Source organism: Equus asinus, chromosome 4 (genome assembly GCF_041296235.1).
Source record: "Equus asinus isolate D_3611 breed Donkey chromosome 4, EquAss-T2T_v2, whole genome shotgun sequence".
In the NCBI taxonomy this organism is placed as follows: domain Eukaryota; kingdom Metazoa; phylum Chordata; class Mammalia; order Perissodactyla; family Equidae; genus Equus; species Equus asinus.
Genome location: NC_091793.1, coordinates 109,242,253 through 109,258,228, shown reverse-complemented (window position 1 = coordinate 109,258,228; position 15,976 = coordinate 109,242,253). Strand labels below are relative to the sequence as shown.

The 15,976-nt window shown below is 42.4% G+C and overlaps 1 protein-coding gene across 4 annotated transcripts; it reads right to left on the bottom strand.

Moving 5' to 3' along the window:
- Positions 1–1,167: 1,167 nt before the first annotated feature.
- On the bottom strand, positions 1,168–15,967 carry KLHL23 (kelch like family member 23). Of its 4 annotated transcripts, none has more exons than XM_044768745.2 (4): positions 15,605–15,967; positions 13,460–14,674; positions 10,223–10,375; positions 1,168–3,254 (listed from the first exon to the last, which is right to left on the bottom strand). In XM_044768745.2, the coding sequence occupies exons 2-4, from the start codon at positions 14,670–14,672 to the stop codon at positions 2,944–2,946; spliced, it is 1,677 nt and encodes a 558-aa protein (XP_044624680.1). In that variant the 5' UTR covers positions 14,673–14,674; positions 15,605–15,967; the 3' UTR covers positions 1,168–2,943. The 4 variants fall into 4 exon arrangements, with proteins under 4 accessions (XP_044624680.1, XP_070364172.1, XP_070364173.1 ...); XM_070508071.1 differs by lacking the exon at positions 15,605–15,967 and adding an exon at positions 15,360–15,591; XM_070508072.1 differs by lacking the exon at positions 15,605–15,967 and adding an exon at positions 15,190–15,327.
- Positions 15,968–15,976: the final 9 nt, after the last annotated feature.

Sequence of the window (15,976 nt, the reverse complement as noted above, 5' to 3'; positions counted from 1 at the left end):
ATGGTCAGGTTCTGGTGAGAGTTCTTTTCCTGGCTTGCGGATGGCCAACTTCTCACTGTGTCCTCACATGGTGGGGAGAAAGAGAAAGTTCTCTGGTGTCTCTTATGACACTAATCCTATCAGGATCAAGGCCCTACCTTTATGACCTCATTCTACCCTGATTACTTCCATATGGGTTCTATCTCAAATACAGTCAGATTGGGGTAAGGGCTTCAACCTACGAATTTTGGGGGACACAAGCATCCAGTCCATAAAACAGGCATATATTTATTGAATGTGAAGACAAAGGTTAATGTGCCTTTAAGCAAGTACCTAGTTGTTGATCCTATTTCAGTTGCAGCTAACAACTAAGACTTGTGAGAAATAGCAACTTTTAAAGTTTGGATACTTAAGAGTTCTCTTAATTAAGTCATGCTTAAAATCATCCCCACGATTTTAATTATTTTGTAAAATACTGTTTGCCCAACCTAAAGCAATGGCTTGCATTCAATTATAGTAAAATACGTTTCATTCATACTACAGTGATGTGGAACTTCGGATAATTCTGACAGAAATGTTTACCATCCTTAATCCTTTCTTGTGTGCACAAGGCAATAGCAAAAAAGGATTTTACAGAAAATAGGAGCTGCAAATTAAATGCCTCAGATCACAAACTATTTTCAAGATCCTTCAAGCATCTCCAGAATGCTTTTCTGTAAAAATATTTGATACCATCATCCTTCAAAAAAGTATGCTGGATATACAAATGAAGGCTAGACCCTGAGAATACTAAGAATAAGATGTGAGCCATGATTTCAAAACAGCCAAGACATACTATGCATATATAAATGATGAATTCCTTAAATGTGACAATGGGAGTTTTACTATGGCTGAAACAGACAGGAAAGAATTCCCAGAAGTTGGACTTGAGTCAAGATTTTATAGGACCTAGAAAAGCTAAAAAAGGGGAAAGTGACTGCAACTGTTCTCATCTATTCCATAAAACAGATCTCTAAAGCACTACTACGCAACATATTATTGGTCCAGCATTAATTGATCAATGTTCTTGAGAGCAATAAAATAGTCTATAATTCAATTATAGACTGAAAGAGTCTATAATTCAGTTGTTTCACTAGTTCAACTGTCCTTCAACTCAACTGTCCCAAACTCAAGCAGTTTTACCACATATACAGTGATTTATTTATTTTTATTGAAAATACAAAGTAATATTAAAGAAAAACATTTAAATAAATTAAAAATCATTCCATATCCCAGACACTAACACAACGAATTTCAGTTTTGCATATTACCTTACACATGCATAAAGATTTTACAAAGTCACAATCATAGTGTGCATACTATTTTGTACTGTGCTTATTTTACTGACCATATCACAGACACGTCCAAGTTTCTAGTCTTCCAAATAATTATTTTAATGGCAGTATAATACTTTACTATTTTTATTAGCCCACTTTCTTCTTTGACATGTAGATTATTCCTAATTTTTTGCTGTTATATATAAGGCAGACAGAAACATCCTCATGTGTTTACCTTCTTTCTGTTTGTTTTATTTTTATATTATTTATGGGGCAAAGATATGGTCACTTTTACGGCTCTTCTATGTAGTACCACACTGCATTCCCAAGGGGTTGTATCAATTTAAAATGCCATCTGAAATGAATGCATTTAAACAGTTTCTTTCTAAAATTTTTTTTAAAAATCAGAAGTGTTAGGTAGTTTTAAACTTCCATATTTAAAGTTAAAAATAATTACTTTCTCTTGAAAAAAATGAAGAGTGTGGATAGATGGTCTAAGAGGTGACTAAACATTTAGATGAGTTAACTCAAGCATTGCTTCCCATCTCGTCTCAAGTTATGGCGCACCTGGAGAGTGATGTTGTAGGCACAGTGGGGAAAATGGACAAAGGTGTTTCTGGCCCAGAAGCTCCAGCCACCCAGAACACCTCTGGCCACCCCAAGGGTCACGGGGATCCATATCTAGGCATACCTGTGACCCAAAGTGCCCCTGGGCCTGAGTCAGGAAGCCCAAGAGGAGAGGCTAAGTGACTCATTCCAAGTCACAAAATCTAGTTAGTGGCAGAGCTGGGAAATGAATGCAAATTTCTTCTCATCAATGCATTTTCTACTATATCACAACTCTTCTACATGCTTGCTGGCTCTAAAATTCAACTGTATATGCAGACATAGATCTATACTTAAGAATAAAGAGGATTTTCTAACATGCTTAAGCTAAAGACTCCTTAACCAGCAATTTACAGCAAAGCTAAAACTTAAAAATAGCTCTCAGCAACAGCAAATGTTTGACTATTTCCTCTGCAACTTTTCAGATTTGCCATTCTTTTAAATTTACTTTGTAAACTCTGAACAGTAATAATCTTTTGCACAGTATCTTCTATATCTCTGGTAGTCAGTAAATAAAGAATAACAATAAATTATACATACTGCAAAGAAAAAAACAAAGTAAGTTCACACACTAAATAACCTAAAGGTGAAAAAAAATGTTTTTAAAGTGTTGATTTTGTAGAGGTAGAGAAGATTTCCTCCTTACATTTCAAATTCTTTGCTAGCTAATGGAACCTTACTGTACACTATCTATTACATTACAGGGTCATAAGAGACATTTCATTCCACAGAATGATTCTGACCTACACCCAGTGTTGATGCTACCAGGAGAAAAAATTCACTACAAAGGTATATTACCTTTTACCAAGTATCCAACATTCCATATCACCTTTGAAAAGCAGAGATTAAAGGTGTTAACCCTACTGATTCAATTGTAAAGATACATAAGATTTTTCTTGACCATTAATCACTGGGTTGGGGTGTAGAGTAAGAATTTACCTATTATGTGCCAGGCCCCAAAGCAAGTAAGGGACTCCAAACCCTGCATTCTTTTTTACTACACCCTGAAAGAGTGACTACTTGGTCATTTCTATGGATTCAATCAGACGTTATACACACAAACACATCCGTGGGACCGCATGGCACTTGGAAGGTTACCCACTATTTCCCACTTATTAAGATCTGGATCATATTTCTCAATGCTCTGAAGATATGTTCCCTTCGAGTAGGAATATCCTCCAGTGACATAAATACATCCATTCATGATGACGGCACCACACTCCATCCTCCTCTCCATCATGGGCGCTATCTCTCTCCATTCATTTTGTTCAGGGTCATAGCATTCCGTGATTGTAGTTTGTCCACCAACCAGATAGAGCTTATTTTCAAATGGAACTGAACACAATCCATATTCTATTAAAAAGAAAAAAGCAAATTTTTCTTCAGATAACAAACAAAAGAGATACTTCAGTTTAGTGATGTAATAATCCTTTACAATTTATCGTATGAAAATAGAGTAGTCGTGACATTTTGATTCCAGCACACACTATTGCAACTGAGCCTTAAATTCCATTCCTTCTCACCTGATTCAGATTACCTGTCCCGTCATTCTCTCTCAGGTCATCCTTAAACTGGCTTTGCAGAATGTCAGGGATGAACTCATCCTCAGACCACTACCCTTCTGGGAATTTCCCAAAACTTTTTTTTTTTTTTTTTTTTGGTGAGGAGGATTGGCTCTGAGCTAACATCTGTTGCCAATCTTCCTCTTTCTGCTTGAGGAAGATTGACCCTGAGCTAACATCTGTGCCAATCTCCCTCCATTTTGTATGTAGGATGCTGCCGCAGCATGGCTTGATGAGCAATGCGTAGGTCTGTGCCCAGGATCTAAACCCACGAACCCTGGGCTGCTGAAGCAGAGCACATGAACTTAACCATTATGCCACCAGGCAGGCCAACAGACATCTTTTATATTACACCTATGTGTAAAAGATGGTAGCAGTAGAGTTCCTCTGACACAAACATACTAGGTGACTGGTGTAGGTTCCTTCAGGTCTTAGCAGCTATCCCGGTAACCAGTGGCAACGTGTAGTGTCTGCTGCCACAGATACGACATGGATTACCTTGCTTGTCTCTCTCACACCGCTGGTCAAGTTAAAGACACAAGAAGTTAGAAAAACCCACAACCAGATTAGTGGGAAACTACAGTCTATGATCTTAAGAAGCCGTGAGAGGTGCTCAAAGGCAGAGGGCCGCTGTGTGAGGCCTGTCTCCCACAGCTGGGAGTCTGCCTCTAGGGGGTCAGCCTTTCAGGCTGTTTTAATTTTTCCCTTTTTATCTATCTCCCCCTCCACATCCAAACCTGCCGGCTCTTCAAGGCACCTGGATCGTGTGCAACTTCACTTCCTCTCTCTTCTTCCCAGCGCTATGACTAGCGTGAGGCAAGTGAGGCGTCTAGAGTCCCAGACAGAAGCAGGCTCTCCCGCTCTGAGTGACTCCAATTCTGTGCCTCAAGCGGCTCCCTTGCTCACTCTAGTCCCCGCCCTGGTTCTTCCATGCCCCCATTTCTAACATCACTACTAGCCTGTGAGTTCATTCTCTGGAAATATCAACCACAAGATTACACTTAGGGGCCGGCCCCCTGGCCGAGGGGTTAAGTTCACGAGCTCTGCTTCAGCAGCCCAGGGTTTCGCTGGTTCGGAGCCTGGGTGCGGACATGGTACATGCTCATCAAGCCATGCTGAGGCGGTGTCCCGCGTGCCACAACTAGAAGGACCCACAACTAAAATATACAACTATGTACTGGGGGGATTTGGGGAGAAAAAGGAAAAATAAAATCTTAAAAAAAAAAAAAGATTACATTTAAATACTTCTAGCTGCAGACCTGAAGGAAGAGCAGGATTTGTCAGTGGCACTAATACTACAGCTAATAAATGAAGATTTAGCCTGCCATCGCTGAGCTGTTCCTTCTGCCTGGAAGTCTCTTCTTTTCCCAGGTGTTTGCACAGCTGCCTCCTCCTTGTCATTCAGGTCTCATCTTACTGTCATCTCCTCAGAGGGGCCTTCCCTGACCGTTCAACCTCAAGTGGCCAGTCAGGCATCTGTACCACAACACCCTATTTTAATTCTCTCTGCAGCACTTCTCATTATCTGATATGTTTCCTGTTTACTGTCTCTCTCCCCCTTCTAACAGTGCAGAACTGTGTCCTGCCCATCACTCCATTCCCAACTGGAGAATGGCGAGTGTCTGGCACCTTGTAAGGACTCAGTAAATGTATGCTGGATCCACAAATCAGCTGTACCTTGTATCCTCTGCACCCAAACGTGCGCTCCTATTATTTTGTGGAAGAAAAGCTTCTAAGCCTCACCTTAGAAAGAGACAATGTACAATCAGAAATGTGATTTCCCCTTAAGTATGGAAGACAAATTCTTATCATTAAAGTTCTTGTTATCTAGGTTCGGAAGGCTAAGAAAAGGTCTCAGAAGATGGGCATTTTTGTTGAGTTCACATACTGTTATTCTTAAGTTTCTGACATCCAAGAAAATAGGAATTCTTCCACCTCTGAAAAACCCATTCGTTACTTTACAGTTATATATGTGTCGAATTTTTATAGGATTTAGTTCTTTCAAGTACTTGTGAAATATTGTTTATATAAATTATATGAGTTATTCCATCAAATGGTTATTGTGAAAATTAATGATGATTCAAAAATCCTATTAGTGTAAGTGATTCAACAATGAGCTTACTAGGCTTTCCTTAAATTATTCAAAATTTACAAAAAAAACCTCCAATTTGTGAGTCTTAGTTAAGAGAGGAGTTTAAAATAAAGTGATTCCTGATATTTGTCCCCCTGTTACGCAAATATAACGTAATCTTCTGTTACTGTTGATGGCAACTTTTTCGTCCTCAGCTGTAACTGCCTTTTTTCTTGCTGGTCACTCTATGAAGCTGCTGAGACTAAGAGACTGTGTCTTGTTTATTGAGCTCCTAGCACTGCGCATCACACACAGGAAGCCCTCAGCAAATATCTGTTGGACAAATGAATGAGTGACCAATTTTAAAGCAAGCATGGGAACGGCACCATCTGTCACGGCTCAAAGAGTTTACACACAAATATTCACTATAAACATATGGCAGTCTGGATTCAGCGTCACGTGAGTGATAGGAACAAAGCCATGTCGGGATTCAGACACAACCGTAATATTTTCAGGTATTCAATACCCACCGAAATGACTTAAAATTTTTTTCCTAAGTTTTTTCTCATTGAAAAGACCTGTAAAGTTTATCTAATCTAACTTCCTTACTTTACTGGAAAGTAAGACCCAGCAGCTTAAGCCACTGCCCAAGAACAGGCCAGTAAATAAATGGCAGAGCCAGGAAAGAACTCTCCCCATTTGACGCAGCTCTCCACGGCTTTTTCTCCTTCGTCACTTACTGCTGCTTTCCTGTTCTTCACACACTCTTCTTCCTCAGCTCATCCCTTAACTAATGCTGTTTCCCAAGATTCTGTCCTTGGCTGTACTGTTGGTCCCACCTTCCTAAGGCATCTCATTCATCCTCACAGACAAAGCCATCCTCTCCAAGCAAACAACCTCAGATCTCCATATTCACCTGCTTCTTCCTCCTGAGTTGCAGACCCATTGTCTCCCATTGCTTGCCGGACAGCTCGTCTGGGTTATCCAACTAGTCCTTCAAATAGAACTATAAAACTGAGCTCATCATCTCTCCTCTTCTCCCTTCCTACTGGCTGCTCCTTCCATGCTCCCCATCCTCCCAGTCAACCAGCCAGAGACCCTGGTCGACTGTCAACTCCTTTCTCTCCCTCATCTTCTATCCAAAGTAGCAATTACTACCAATTCAATCGATGTTGAATCTACACCATTCCTCACATCTGCCCATTTTCTACTCCTACCACCTCAGGCTTTCAGTATTTCTCACCTGGTTTATTACAACAGTTTCAGCAGATCTCCTTGCCGTCTTTCTCCCAATCTATTCTAAAAGGAGCTCTCTTCTTAAAACTGGAACTGATCACACATCACCCCCTTGCTCTGAAGCCTTTGATAGTTCTCCATTTTTTAAATTCTCCTGACTGCCATTCAAAGCCCTCAACCGAACTCTGCCATCGAATCTCTCATTCTACCCTCTTACCTCTCATTCATACACATCTACTTCCAGGTACTGTAATAAATCTGGAACTTTCCCTTCTGCCTTCCATTATTGGCTACCTTTCTGCCAGAAAAGCCTGTCTCAAAAACTACCTTCCTTAATAGCAGCCATTCTTTCAGGCCTAAATCACAAGAGCCTACTCCTGGAAGCCTTCTAAGATTGCCAGATTCCCCTTAATTAGCTTCAAGCTCTCTCTGCCCTCAATTTCAATAGCACTTATTTGTGAGACTGTCTTGTATTCCCGCTATGTATGTATATTTGCTACTAGATCCTGAGTTCCTGTGGCAGTGGAGACTAGCTCTTAATCATCTCTGTGTCTTACATTATAACTAGAATGGTATCTTCCCCCCAAGGTAAGGAATCAATAAATGTTATATTGAATTTAATGGAATTATAGTCCTCTGTTTTTCAGCTATACAAAGCTCCCACCCTTAAGGCATTAAGACAAAAGATAACATTTATATTACCTTTAAAAATAATAGCAGTCATTTCTTTGCAGTCTAAGCTATGTATCTATAAGACAGACTCAAGACCGACATTTTACGTTCCTCTGGAGGTGTTCCTAAAAAGCTAAGAAGCGCATACCTTGCTATAATTCAGAGGATATAGATCCAAATGCCTTCTAGGGCTAAGGAGATGTTAGACTAGCTGAACGAAGCAGGCTGGGGTAAGACAAACAATAACACAGGCCCCCTGGGGCTGTGATGTGATGGGAATGGGAGAGACTGTGGTGAGACGGAGCATACCAGCCTCATCTAAAGGGGACGACTACATGGCCACAGTGATTGCTGCCAGGAAGCAGTATGATCCAAAGCTGCCAGATCTTCCAATTTTTCTAAAAGCCAGAAATCATGATTTTTATTTGAAATCTCCTGGATTTAAAATATTGGTAACATGCCAGTTAAACAATATTTAAACACTGTAAGAGCCAACCAGAACATAGCATGCAGGGTGCTAGTTTGATACCTTTGTTTCTTAAATTACATCAGGGAAAAGTCCAATGTAAATCAAAACTTTACAAACGGAATTATCTGTTCCCCCTGATTTGTACTGTAATTTAATATTTATTTCTGATTGATTTTTCAATTTGTCATGGCTTTTCAAACTTTGGCTTAAGTCTCACTGTCTTTTAGACTCTTTTTCAAGCAGTTAACAAGTTATACACAATTTGAATATGTTAGGGGACATTTATTTCTAAAGGAACCACTTTATGAAATATATTAAAATTTGTAATGTAAATAACTGCCCTCTCATTTGTTAATCTGACTTTTCACATATTGGATTTTCTTCGTAAACCTAAGTCAGAGTAATATCTAACTCATAAGGTTAACATGAGGATCAAATGAGATAACAGTGTAGTTGTGAAGAGCATGGCCTCTCAGCCAGACTGCCTGGATGTGAACCCCACCTCTAACAAGCACTGGCTGGCTGACCTTGGACAATTAATTTACTCTCTCTGTGCCTCAGTGACCTGTAAAATGAGATCATAGTAGTACCTAGCTCACAGGATTGTTGTGAGATTTAGATGAATACATGTAAAATTATTGGAATAGTCAGTGCCTGGCACATAATTACTGAATAAATAGGAGTTATTACTCAATATGAGCTGTTATTATTACTCTCTGTTATAATTTCATTGGTCATAACAGAAAGTGGTGGGGAGTCTGAGATAATACATCTGGGTTACTAGGAGACAGAAGGCTACCCATTCCATGATGTCTTCAGAGCCAGGACAGCCTGCAGCTGAAGTTTCTTCTTATGCAAAGCCCAGGGCACATGGAGATGCAGCACTGGATTCAGGTGTGGTCCGCCTGAACTGTGAGATGACATACATGATGTACGGGTGGAAGGAGCTGCGCTGGTCAAAAGCAGGAGAGCCTGATCCCGTAAGGAAAGGCAGACCGCTTACGGGTTCTAGCACAAGTTACGCATCAGACTGCCTGAGTTTGAATCCTGGTCTACCACTTCCAAACTGTGTGACCTTAGCAAAGTCACTTATTCTTTCTAAGCCTCCATTTCCAAATATGTAAAACGGGGGTAAACAATCCTATTCACAGGGTTGTAGTTAGAATTTAAGGTAATATCTCATGCAAAATGCTTAGTCAGTACAAGACCTATGGAAAGGGCTCAAGAAGGTCAGCTATTATTATTACTCTCAGATGGTTCAAGCTTGTGAATTTCAATTACACTCTCCATGACCCACACAGGAGCCTGATGCTATATGGAAAATGACTCAAAGTAGTATGGTGATATGGTGATATGAACCTTTCCTAACGCAGAAAACTTAAACATGTGGCATAACCATTAGAGGCTATAGCTCATGCTTCCCCCTGAGCTCTCCACAAAGAGACAGGCCAAAGAATAAAACACACCACAGAAGGCAGGCCATTCCTGTGGGCACACAACACATCGCCTTTATGACTTAAAGTAAGGCCAACACAGGGCCCTGCACATTGTAGGAGTGAGTGCTCAATAGTTATTGAAACCCAGAAAGAACACGCTTCTAAAAGAGGAAACCATCTCCTGTAGAACTGAATCGACAGGTACCCTTTCTGACAACTTGACATAGTGCTTTTTAACTGTCTATAAAAATAGTGTTTTACATAATGTGTGCAAATGAAAGAAAGCACATAACAAAGGAATAGGAAACATAAAAAAAGAATCTAAGTGAAAAAAATTTAAGAAACTACCACTTTTAACCCCACAGGCTTAAAATGTGTGTTGTGTAAAGACACTAGGGAAAGTATTTGCAGATGAGATCTAATCAGACTAATCTAATTGTGATAGTTGTTAGATAGACATAGATATTCTGAGCCTTTTAATTACACCCATGTAGGCGGCCAGCCTGGTGGTGCAGCGGTTAAGTGCACACATTCCACTTCAGTGGCCAGGGGTTCGCCAGTTCACATCCTGGGTGTGGACACGGCACTGCTTGGCAAGCCATGCTGTGGTAGGCGTCCCACTGATAAAGTGGAGGAAGAAGGGCACAGATGTTAGCTCAGGGCCAGTCTTCCTCAGCAAAAAGAGGAGGATTGGCAGCAGATGTTAGCTCAGGGCTAATCTTCCTCAAAAAAATAAAATAAAATAAATAATAATAATTAAACCCATGTATAGTCTACTATACATTTAGCATTTTCTATTTCTGGCCCCTTTTACCCATCTCTTACACTGATAAGCTGTATCACAACATGTACTATTTGAGACAGTATTTTGTTACCTGGATGTGGACTGGAAGTGATGAGGCTCCATTCGTTGATATCCGAATTGTAACTCTGGACCTTGTCATAGGTGCAGCTTCCTCTGTAGCCACAGTGGCCACCAATCACGTAGATAACTTCATGTAAGACACAGGCAGTAGCATTTCCCACACCTGTGTGTTAATTAAAATCACATCTTCAGATTGATCTTTCACTCTGTTTTGCAATGAATACTGGGCTAAGTTTATTATTGTTTTTGTCATTACTGTTAGCAGATACAAGGCATTGTGCTAGGTGCTATGAGAGAGAAAAGAACGAAAAAGAAAGGCTCCTTGCACTCTTTTAAAAGAGGGTGAGACATTTACACAAATAATTAGAACACAGGGTACAGAGCTACTGTGAATGTTCAGAGCAAGGAGACATTGCTTTTGACTAGGGAAACCACGGCAGGTGGTGGCAGAATTTGACCTGGGCTTTAGTAGGTAGGACTTTTGCAGGTAGAGGTGAAAGGAAGCCATACTAAGCAAGGGAAAGGCAAATGCAAAGGCTAACTGGGCCATGCCTAGTAGTCCATTTTGATTCCGACACACCGGAAGGAAAGGGGGCATACCTGGGCCTGTCATGTGGGAATTAAAGCTGGCATGGTAAGTTGAAGCCACATGGCAAAGGATCCTGATGCCCAACTAAGAAATCTAGACGTAATTCAGCAGGATTTTTAAGGTTTTTAAACAGAGGAAGGGAGGGACTACAAAGGTGGAAAGGTAGAATTGGTCAGGTGCCAAGTGTTGAGGGCCTGATTTAGAAGGGGCCTTGGCTATGGAGGGGACGGTGCGGAGGAAAGAGACACAAGTAGAATAGACAAGCTTGATGACCGACTGCATCAGAGACAGCTGAGGTCCTGAGCTTGGAAAATGGGGAACGACTGATGCCATAGAAAAATGAGGAGGAGGAAGAGGAAATGGGTTTAGCAGGAGAAGAAGAGAGGACGAAAGAGCATGAGGCTCATTTTAGTTGCAAATATCAGTTTAGTCTTTCAACCAACTTTTACTTAGCACTGTTACATGCGGGGTACAGTTCAATCTCCTTGTTCATTTCTACCCTAAAACAAAAGTGAGTTTATAAGCAGGGTAGTCATGATGAAGGAAAAAAAATCAGGAGTTCCTAAACAGCTAAGGATTTATTTCTTCTCTGTACATCCCTAGACCAAAAAAAGGAAATGAATTTGAAATTTGACTCTACTCAGTTTAAGTTTTCATTACAGGGAAAGCTGCTAGTTCACTTCAAGACTACAAAATAAAACAAACTGGGAAACACAATGTTATCCTTTCTACAGAAAAATGGGAACCTCAAAGTTCTGTGAGTCTACCGTCAGAACCAGTACTAGCCAAAACTGCACATAACTGACCAAGTGTCACCTTCCCCTGGGATGATTAGATATAATCAGGAATCAAAACTTCAAGTTAAAAGTAGAAAACTTTGGAATGTCAGACCCAGCTGGGAGGTGGGGAAGACTTTGGCATATGAGGGTCTCCCGATCCACTGAGGTTAAGGCAAGAACACAAGTGGCTTTCTTTCACAGTGGCTACACCACGGCAGCATTTTTTCAGCAAGCATTGTTTCAAATACAGTTTAAAAATTTTTAGTAAGGTCATAAACTTCCCTCCTCCAAGAAATATACTCTAAACTACAAAACCACTGAAACTATTATCTCATTATTAAGAAGCAGAGGAAGAAATGTATCCAGGTTTACAATAGCTGCTAAAATGTTTGAACTTTCCCGTGTCTTTCATCGCAGAGGAGGCAGATGGGACATTCTGAACTAGCCTGGAGAGGGGACTGGGAATCAGTAAGTGGGAGTCAAGCTCAGGCAGAGTGGAAAAGCCAAGCAGCAACAGCAGCGGGCTTTAAGCCACTTTCTCCCACCCTACCAACTACTGCTGAAACTTCAGGGATGCAGGAGAGTGGTCGTGATTTAATGTGAAAGATATGGCTGCCCTATCAAAGCCATGTTCTTGTATAATGACAGTCATGACAATAACGCCTAACACTTACTGAGTGCTTACTCTGTGCCAGACACTTTTCTAAGCACTTCACACGCATACATTCATTTAGACCTCTCAAAACCTAAGCTACGTAAGCTTGTCACCCCCATTGTACAGATGGCAAAACTGGGGCACAGGGAGATTATCTGCCCACACTCACTAGCAAGTAAGTGGAAGGCTGGGATTTGGATCCAGGCAGTTTGCCTTCAGAAGCAGTGTGCCTGATCACAAGACCATTGCTGCTTCTCAGGCTTCCTGCTTGTCATCCAAGGATCATATTGGGTCAGATTCCCAGACCAGGTCAGATTCCCACACCCTCACTAGTGTGAAAAAAGAAACAGAAAGGCCTGGGAAGAAACATTTGGGATAGAATGACACAAATCTGGTAACCTACCAGTTTTTGTGCAACTCTCCAGGATGAATGAATAAGTGTAATTAAATAAGATTCCAGTTAACTTTTTTTCTCGTAGGAGGGAGGGAGAGCAAGGCTAACAGTACCAAACAGCAGAAAATACAGTGTTTATCAGATAGATATTGAGACCCAATAGTGTGCCCGGCTGTGTGGGCCGCATGAGGGAGAGTACGGGATCTGCCCCTCTCCTCTCCCCTATGAGACAAGACTTGAATCAAAAAAGCAAAGGCTATTTGTTTCTGAGAGAATGTTTTTGAGAGAAAGTAATTTGTTACACCCTATGGGATTAAATCTTTCAAGGTTTTAATGAAAGACCTTTTAAAAGAGAGAGAATCAGATGATGAGGGGAAAAAAAGCTAAACATTTAAAAGCAGAATTTAAAAGGGTTCAATTTCAAGAGCAAGCCAAAAAATAAATAAACATTACCTAATAAAACTACCCAGCTTTCTCTCTCATTTAGCCTTTGACTTAAATATAAATTCTTAAGCCTTGAAGCAAGATTGAGGCCCCAAACAGGCTGTAGAGTAAGTAGAATGAATTATACTATTTTCACATATAAACGATATTTCTTTTCTAGCCTGAGTAATGTACTCTAATTACATAACTCTCAGAAAAGTTGGGGACTGCTATACTATATTTTTACTCTGAACACTCTGTGCAACATTATTTGTAGAATCCCCAACAGTTCCTAGATAGCTTTCCAAAGTGATAAATTCTTTTAAAAATTATTTGCAAGAGAAGTGAGACCATTGGCCCAACCTCGAACACCTAAAGAATATAGAATAAAGATAATCTGCACTTACCTTTAATCATGTTTGCAATAGGAATCCATTTCTCTTTTAATGGATCATAGAACTCAGCCTCTTCTGCTGGAGCTCCCTTTCTGTAACCACCTAAAGCATAGACACAGCCACCCAAGGTGACTGCACAGTGGTAATACCTGGCATTGAGCATTGGCAAGCCTTCTGTCCATTCATCACTTTCACTGTTATAGATCCACACAGTGTCAAGAGCTTCTATGTTATCCGTCCTGTAACCCCCGGTTACGTAAATGTTGGGTCCCAAACACGTAACACCATAGCTCTCCCTAGTATAATCTGGTATTTCTGCTCCCTGAATCCAAACATTTGTCAAAGGATCCCATATGTGAACCTCTGATAAAGGATGCCAGTAATAGCCTCCAATGATATACATTGTGGCAGTGGACCTCTGGGAAATCTCTTTATGCATGGGATTCAAAGCATTGTATATTAGAGATCGTATCTTATTTTCAGTTAGGAGGCAGCTTCTTTGAAGGCCTAAAGCTGTTTTTAAATACACTGGATCTATATCTATGTTGACATAGCTTAGCAGATTATATAGGCATTCAATTCGATTTTCTACATCATGAGCAGTCCACTTAATAACTGGCTCTATGATAGCTTCTTCTTTCCAAACACTGAGATTCTTTCTGGATAAGATAAAGAGAAACTTTTCAAGGCTGATTTCCAGAAATTCTTCTTGTTGCCATACTTCCTTAAACCTTGAACACAGAATTCTTCGCGATTCCTTCTCTAGTTCTGGACACACGTGAAATTCTGCAAAGGAGTGCATTCCAATACAATTATCGATATCTAGGTGCCTGACCAAAAACTGCTCACAAGCTTTCTTTACTGAAAGGAACTGTAGCAGATCTGCTGCTTCAAGCAGGCTTTGAACATTTCTTTTAGTTATTTCAATTTGGGAAGTGTATGCGTAATTTACAAGGCCTTCCAAAATATCATGGTGAATGCCAGAGATCTTTATTTTATTTTTAAATTTTTCTTTCATGTCAGCTGTGAACATTGCCTTAAAATAATTGCTACAAGCAGCTAAAACAGCTCGGTGACAATGGAAGATTATGCCTGAAGGACACTGAAGGGTAATATCAGTAAATAATCCATCCAAGTAAAATGTTCTGAATGCATCCAGAAAATCCACTGGATGCGCTGAATCCTTGAAAAGGTAAATATAATCCTCTTGTCCTTTTAAAGCCATGGCTGCAATAAATATGAAACAATAAAAGTGTTTTCAATTTTGCGTATTATCTCAAATAACCAAGGCTAAATATTCCAATCATTATAAGGACTCATCAGCATTGAATATACTCCAAAACTAGACAAGTTCAACATTCTAAGCAACAAATGCAAAATGTGGATAGACTATTTCGTAATTTATATGACGCTCAATTTAAATTCAGGGTAGCTCGGACGCGAAACGAGGCCCCCGGATTTTTCAGCAGTCCTTTCGAGAAGAAATACTGATTTGCTACCCCACTCACTCAGTCTCTGCAATCCGCCCGGAGCTGGCGGTCCGAGAGGGATCCCACACTTGGCAAACCAAGAGTCTGAGGGGTCACCCCACTCGAGGCTGGACCTTGGCCGTCTGGGCTTGGCCCCAATTCAACCTTTTTCTCTAGCTCTGTCTCCCTTTCAACTCTCATGGAGATGCCAAGAAAGGGACGATCGAAATAGAACTGCACAGGAAGAAATCTCGGAAAAGGGAAACCTCGTGCCTTTCTGCTTCGGAAGGAGAGAAAGCAGAGGGGCCCGGTCGCGGCCGCTCCATCCCCGGCGCCCTCCCTCGCGGTCGCCGCAGTGGTTTCCGCGCGCCCCGCGCCCGGGCCCCCGGCTCGGGTTCCCGCCCGGAGACCGCCCCGCCCCGGGGCCTGGCGAGGGGACTCGCCTCGAGGGCGCCGCGCGCCGCCCGCCCGGCCCGGTGCCCGCGTCCCTCTGCCCTGGGACGTGCACAGGTGTGGGGAGGGCGCCGCTGGCTGCCCTGCGCGCGGCCGGGCCCGGCTCCCGCGCGGCCATTGTCTCCGCGCCTCTGCCGCGGCCCCCTCGGGAGGCGGCGCGGCCTCGGTCTCCCGCGCCCGGCCCCGCTCGCTCCCCGCTGGCTGGCCTCGAGCGGCGGCTCCGGCCCGCACCTACCTCGGGCGGCGGCTTCGGGACCCGGGGTGGCCCGCGGGCTAGCGGCGAGCGGGGGCGGGGGCGCCTCCGGACCCTCTGACCATCTTTGGAAGAGGCGCGGCGCAGGCTGCCTGCTAGTGCAGCTCCAGCCCACAGCGGCTCCTATTTTGGTGCCCGGCTGCTCCCGCCTCCAGCCGAACAGCCCCCCGCGCGGCCTGGGCCGGGGCCACTCGCGGGAACTCCCGGGTGGCGGGGCCGCGCTGCGGGCAGGGGCGGGGCGGGCGACGGTTCCCCCGCAGCAGGTGGGACGGCTGCCCCGAGGAGACCGCCCGCGCCGCTGGCTTGCCCCTCTCTTCTTGGCTGTGTCTCTCTCTCTCTCTCTCTCCCCGGCCC

What these genes read in the sequence shown, in the direction of transcription:
- KLHL23 (XM_044768745.2), bottom strand. Translation starts at nt 14,672, where the DNA reads ATGGCTTTAAAAGGACAAGAGGATTATATTTACCTTTTCAAGGATTCA. An exon ending in TATTGCAAACATGATTAAAG is followed by an intron (nt 10,376 to 13,459) that starts GTAAGTGCAGAT and finishes ATTAACACACAG; the next exon opens with GTGTGGGAAATGCTACTGCC. An exon ending in CACTTCCAGTCCACATCCAG is followed by an intron (nt 3,255 to 10,222) that starts GTAACAAAATAC and finishes TCTTTTTAATAG; the next exon opens with AATATGGATTGTGTTCAGTT.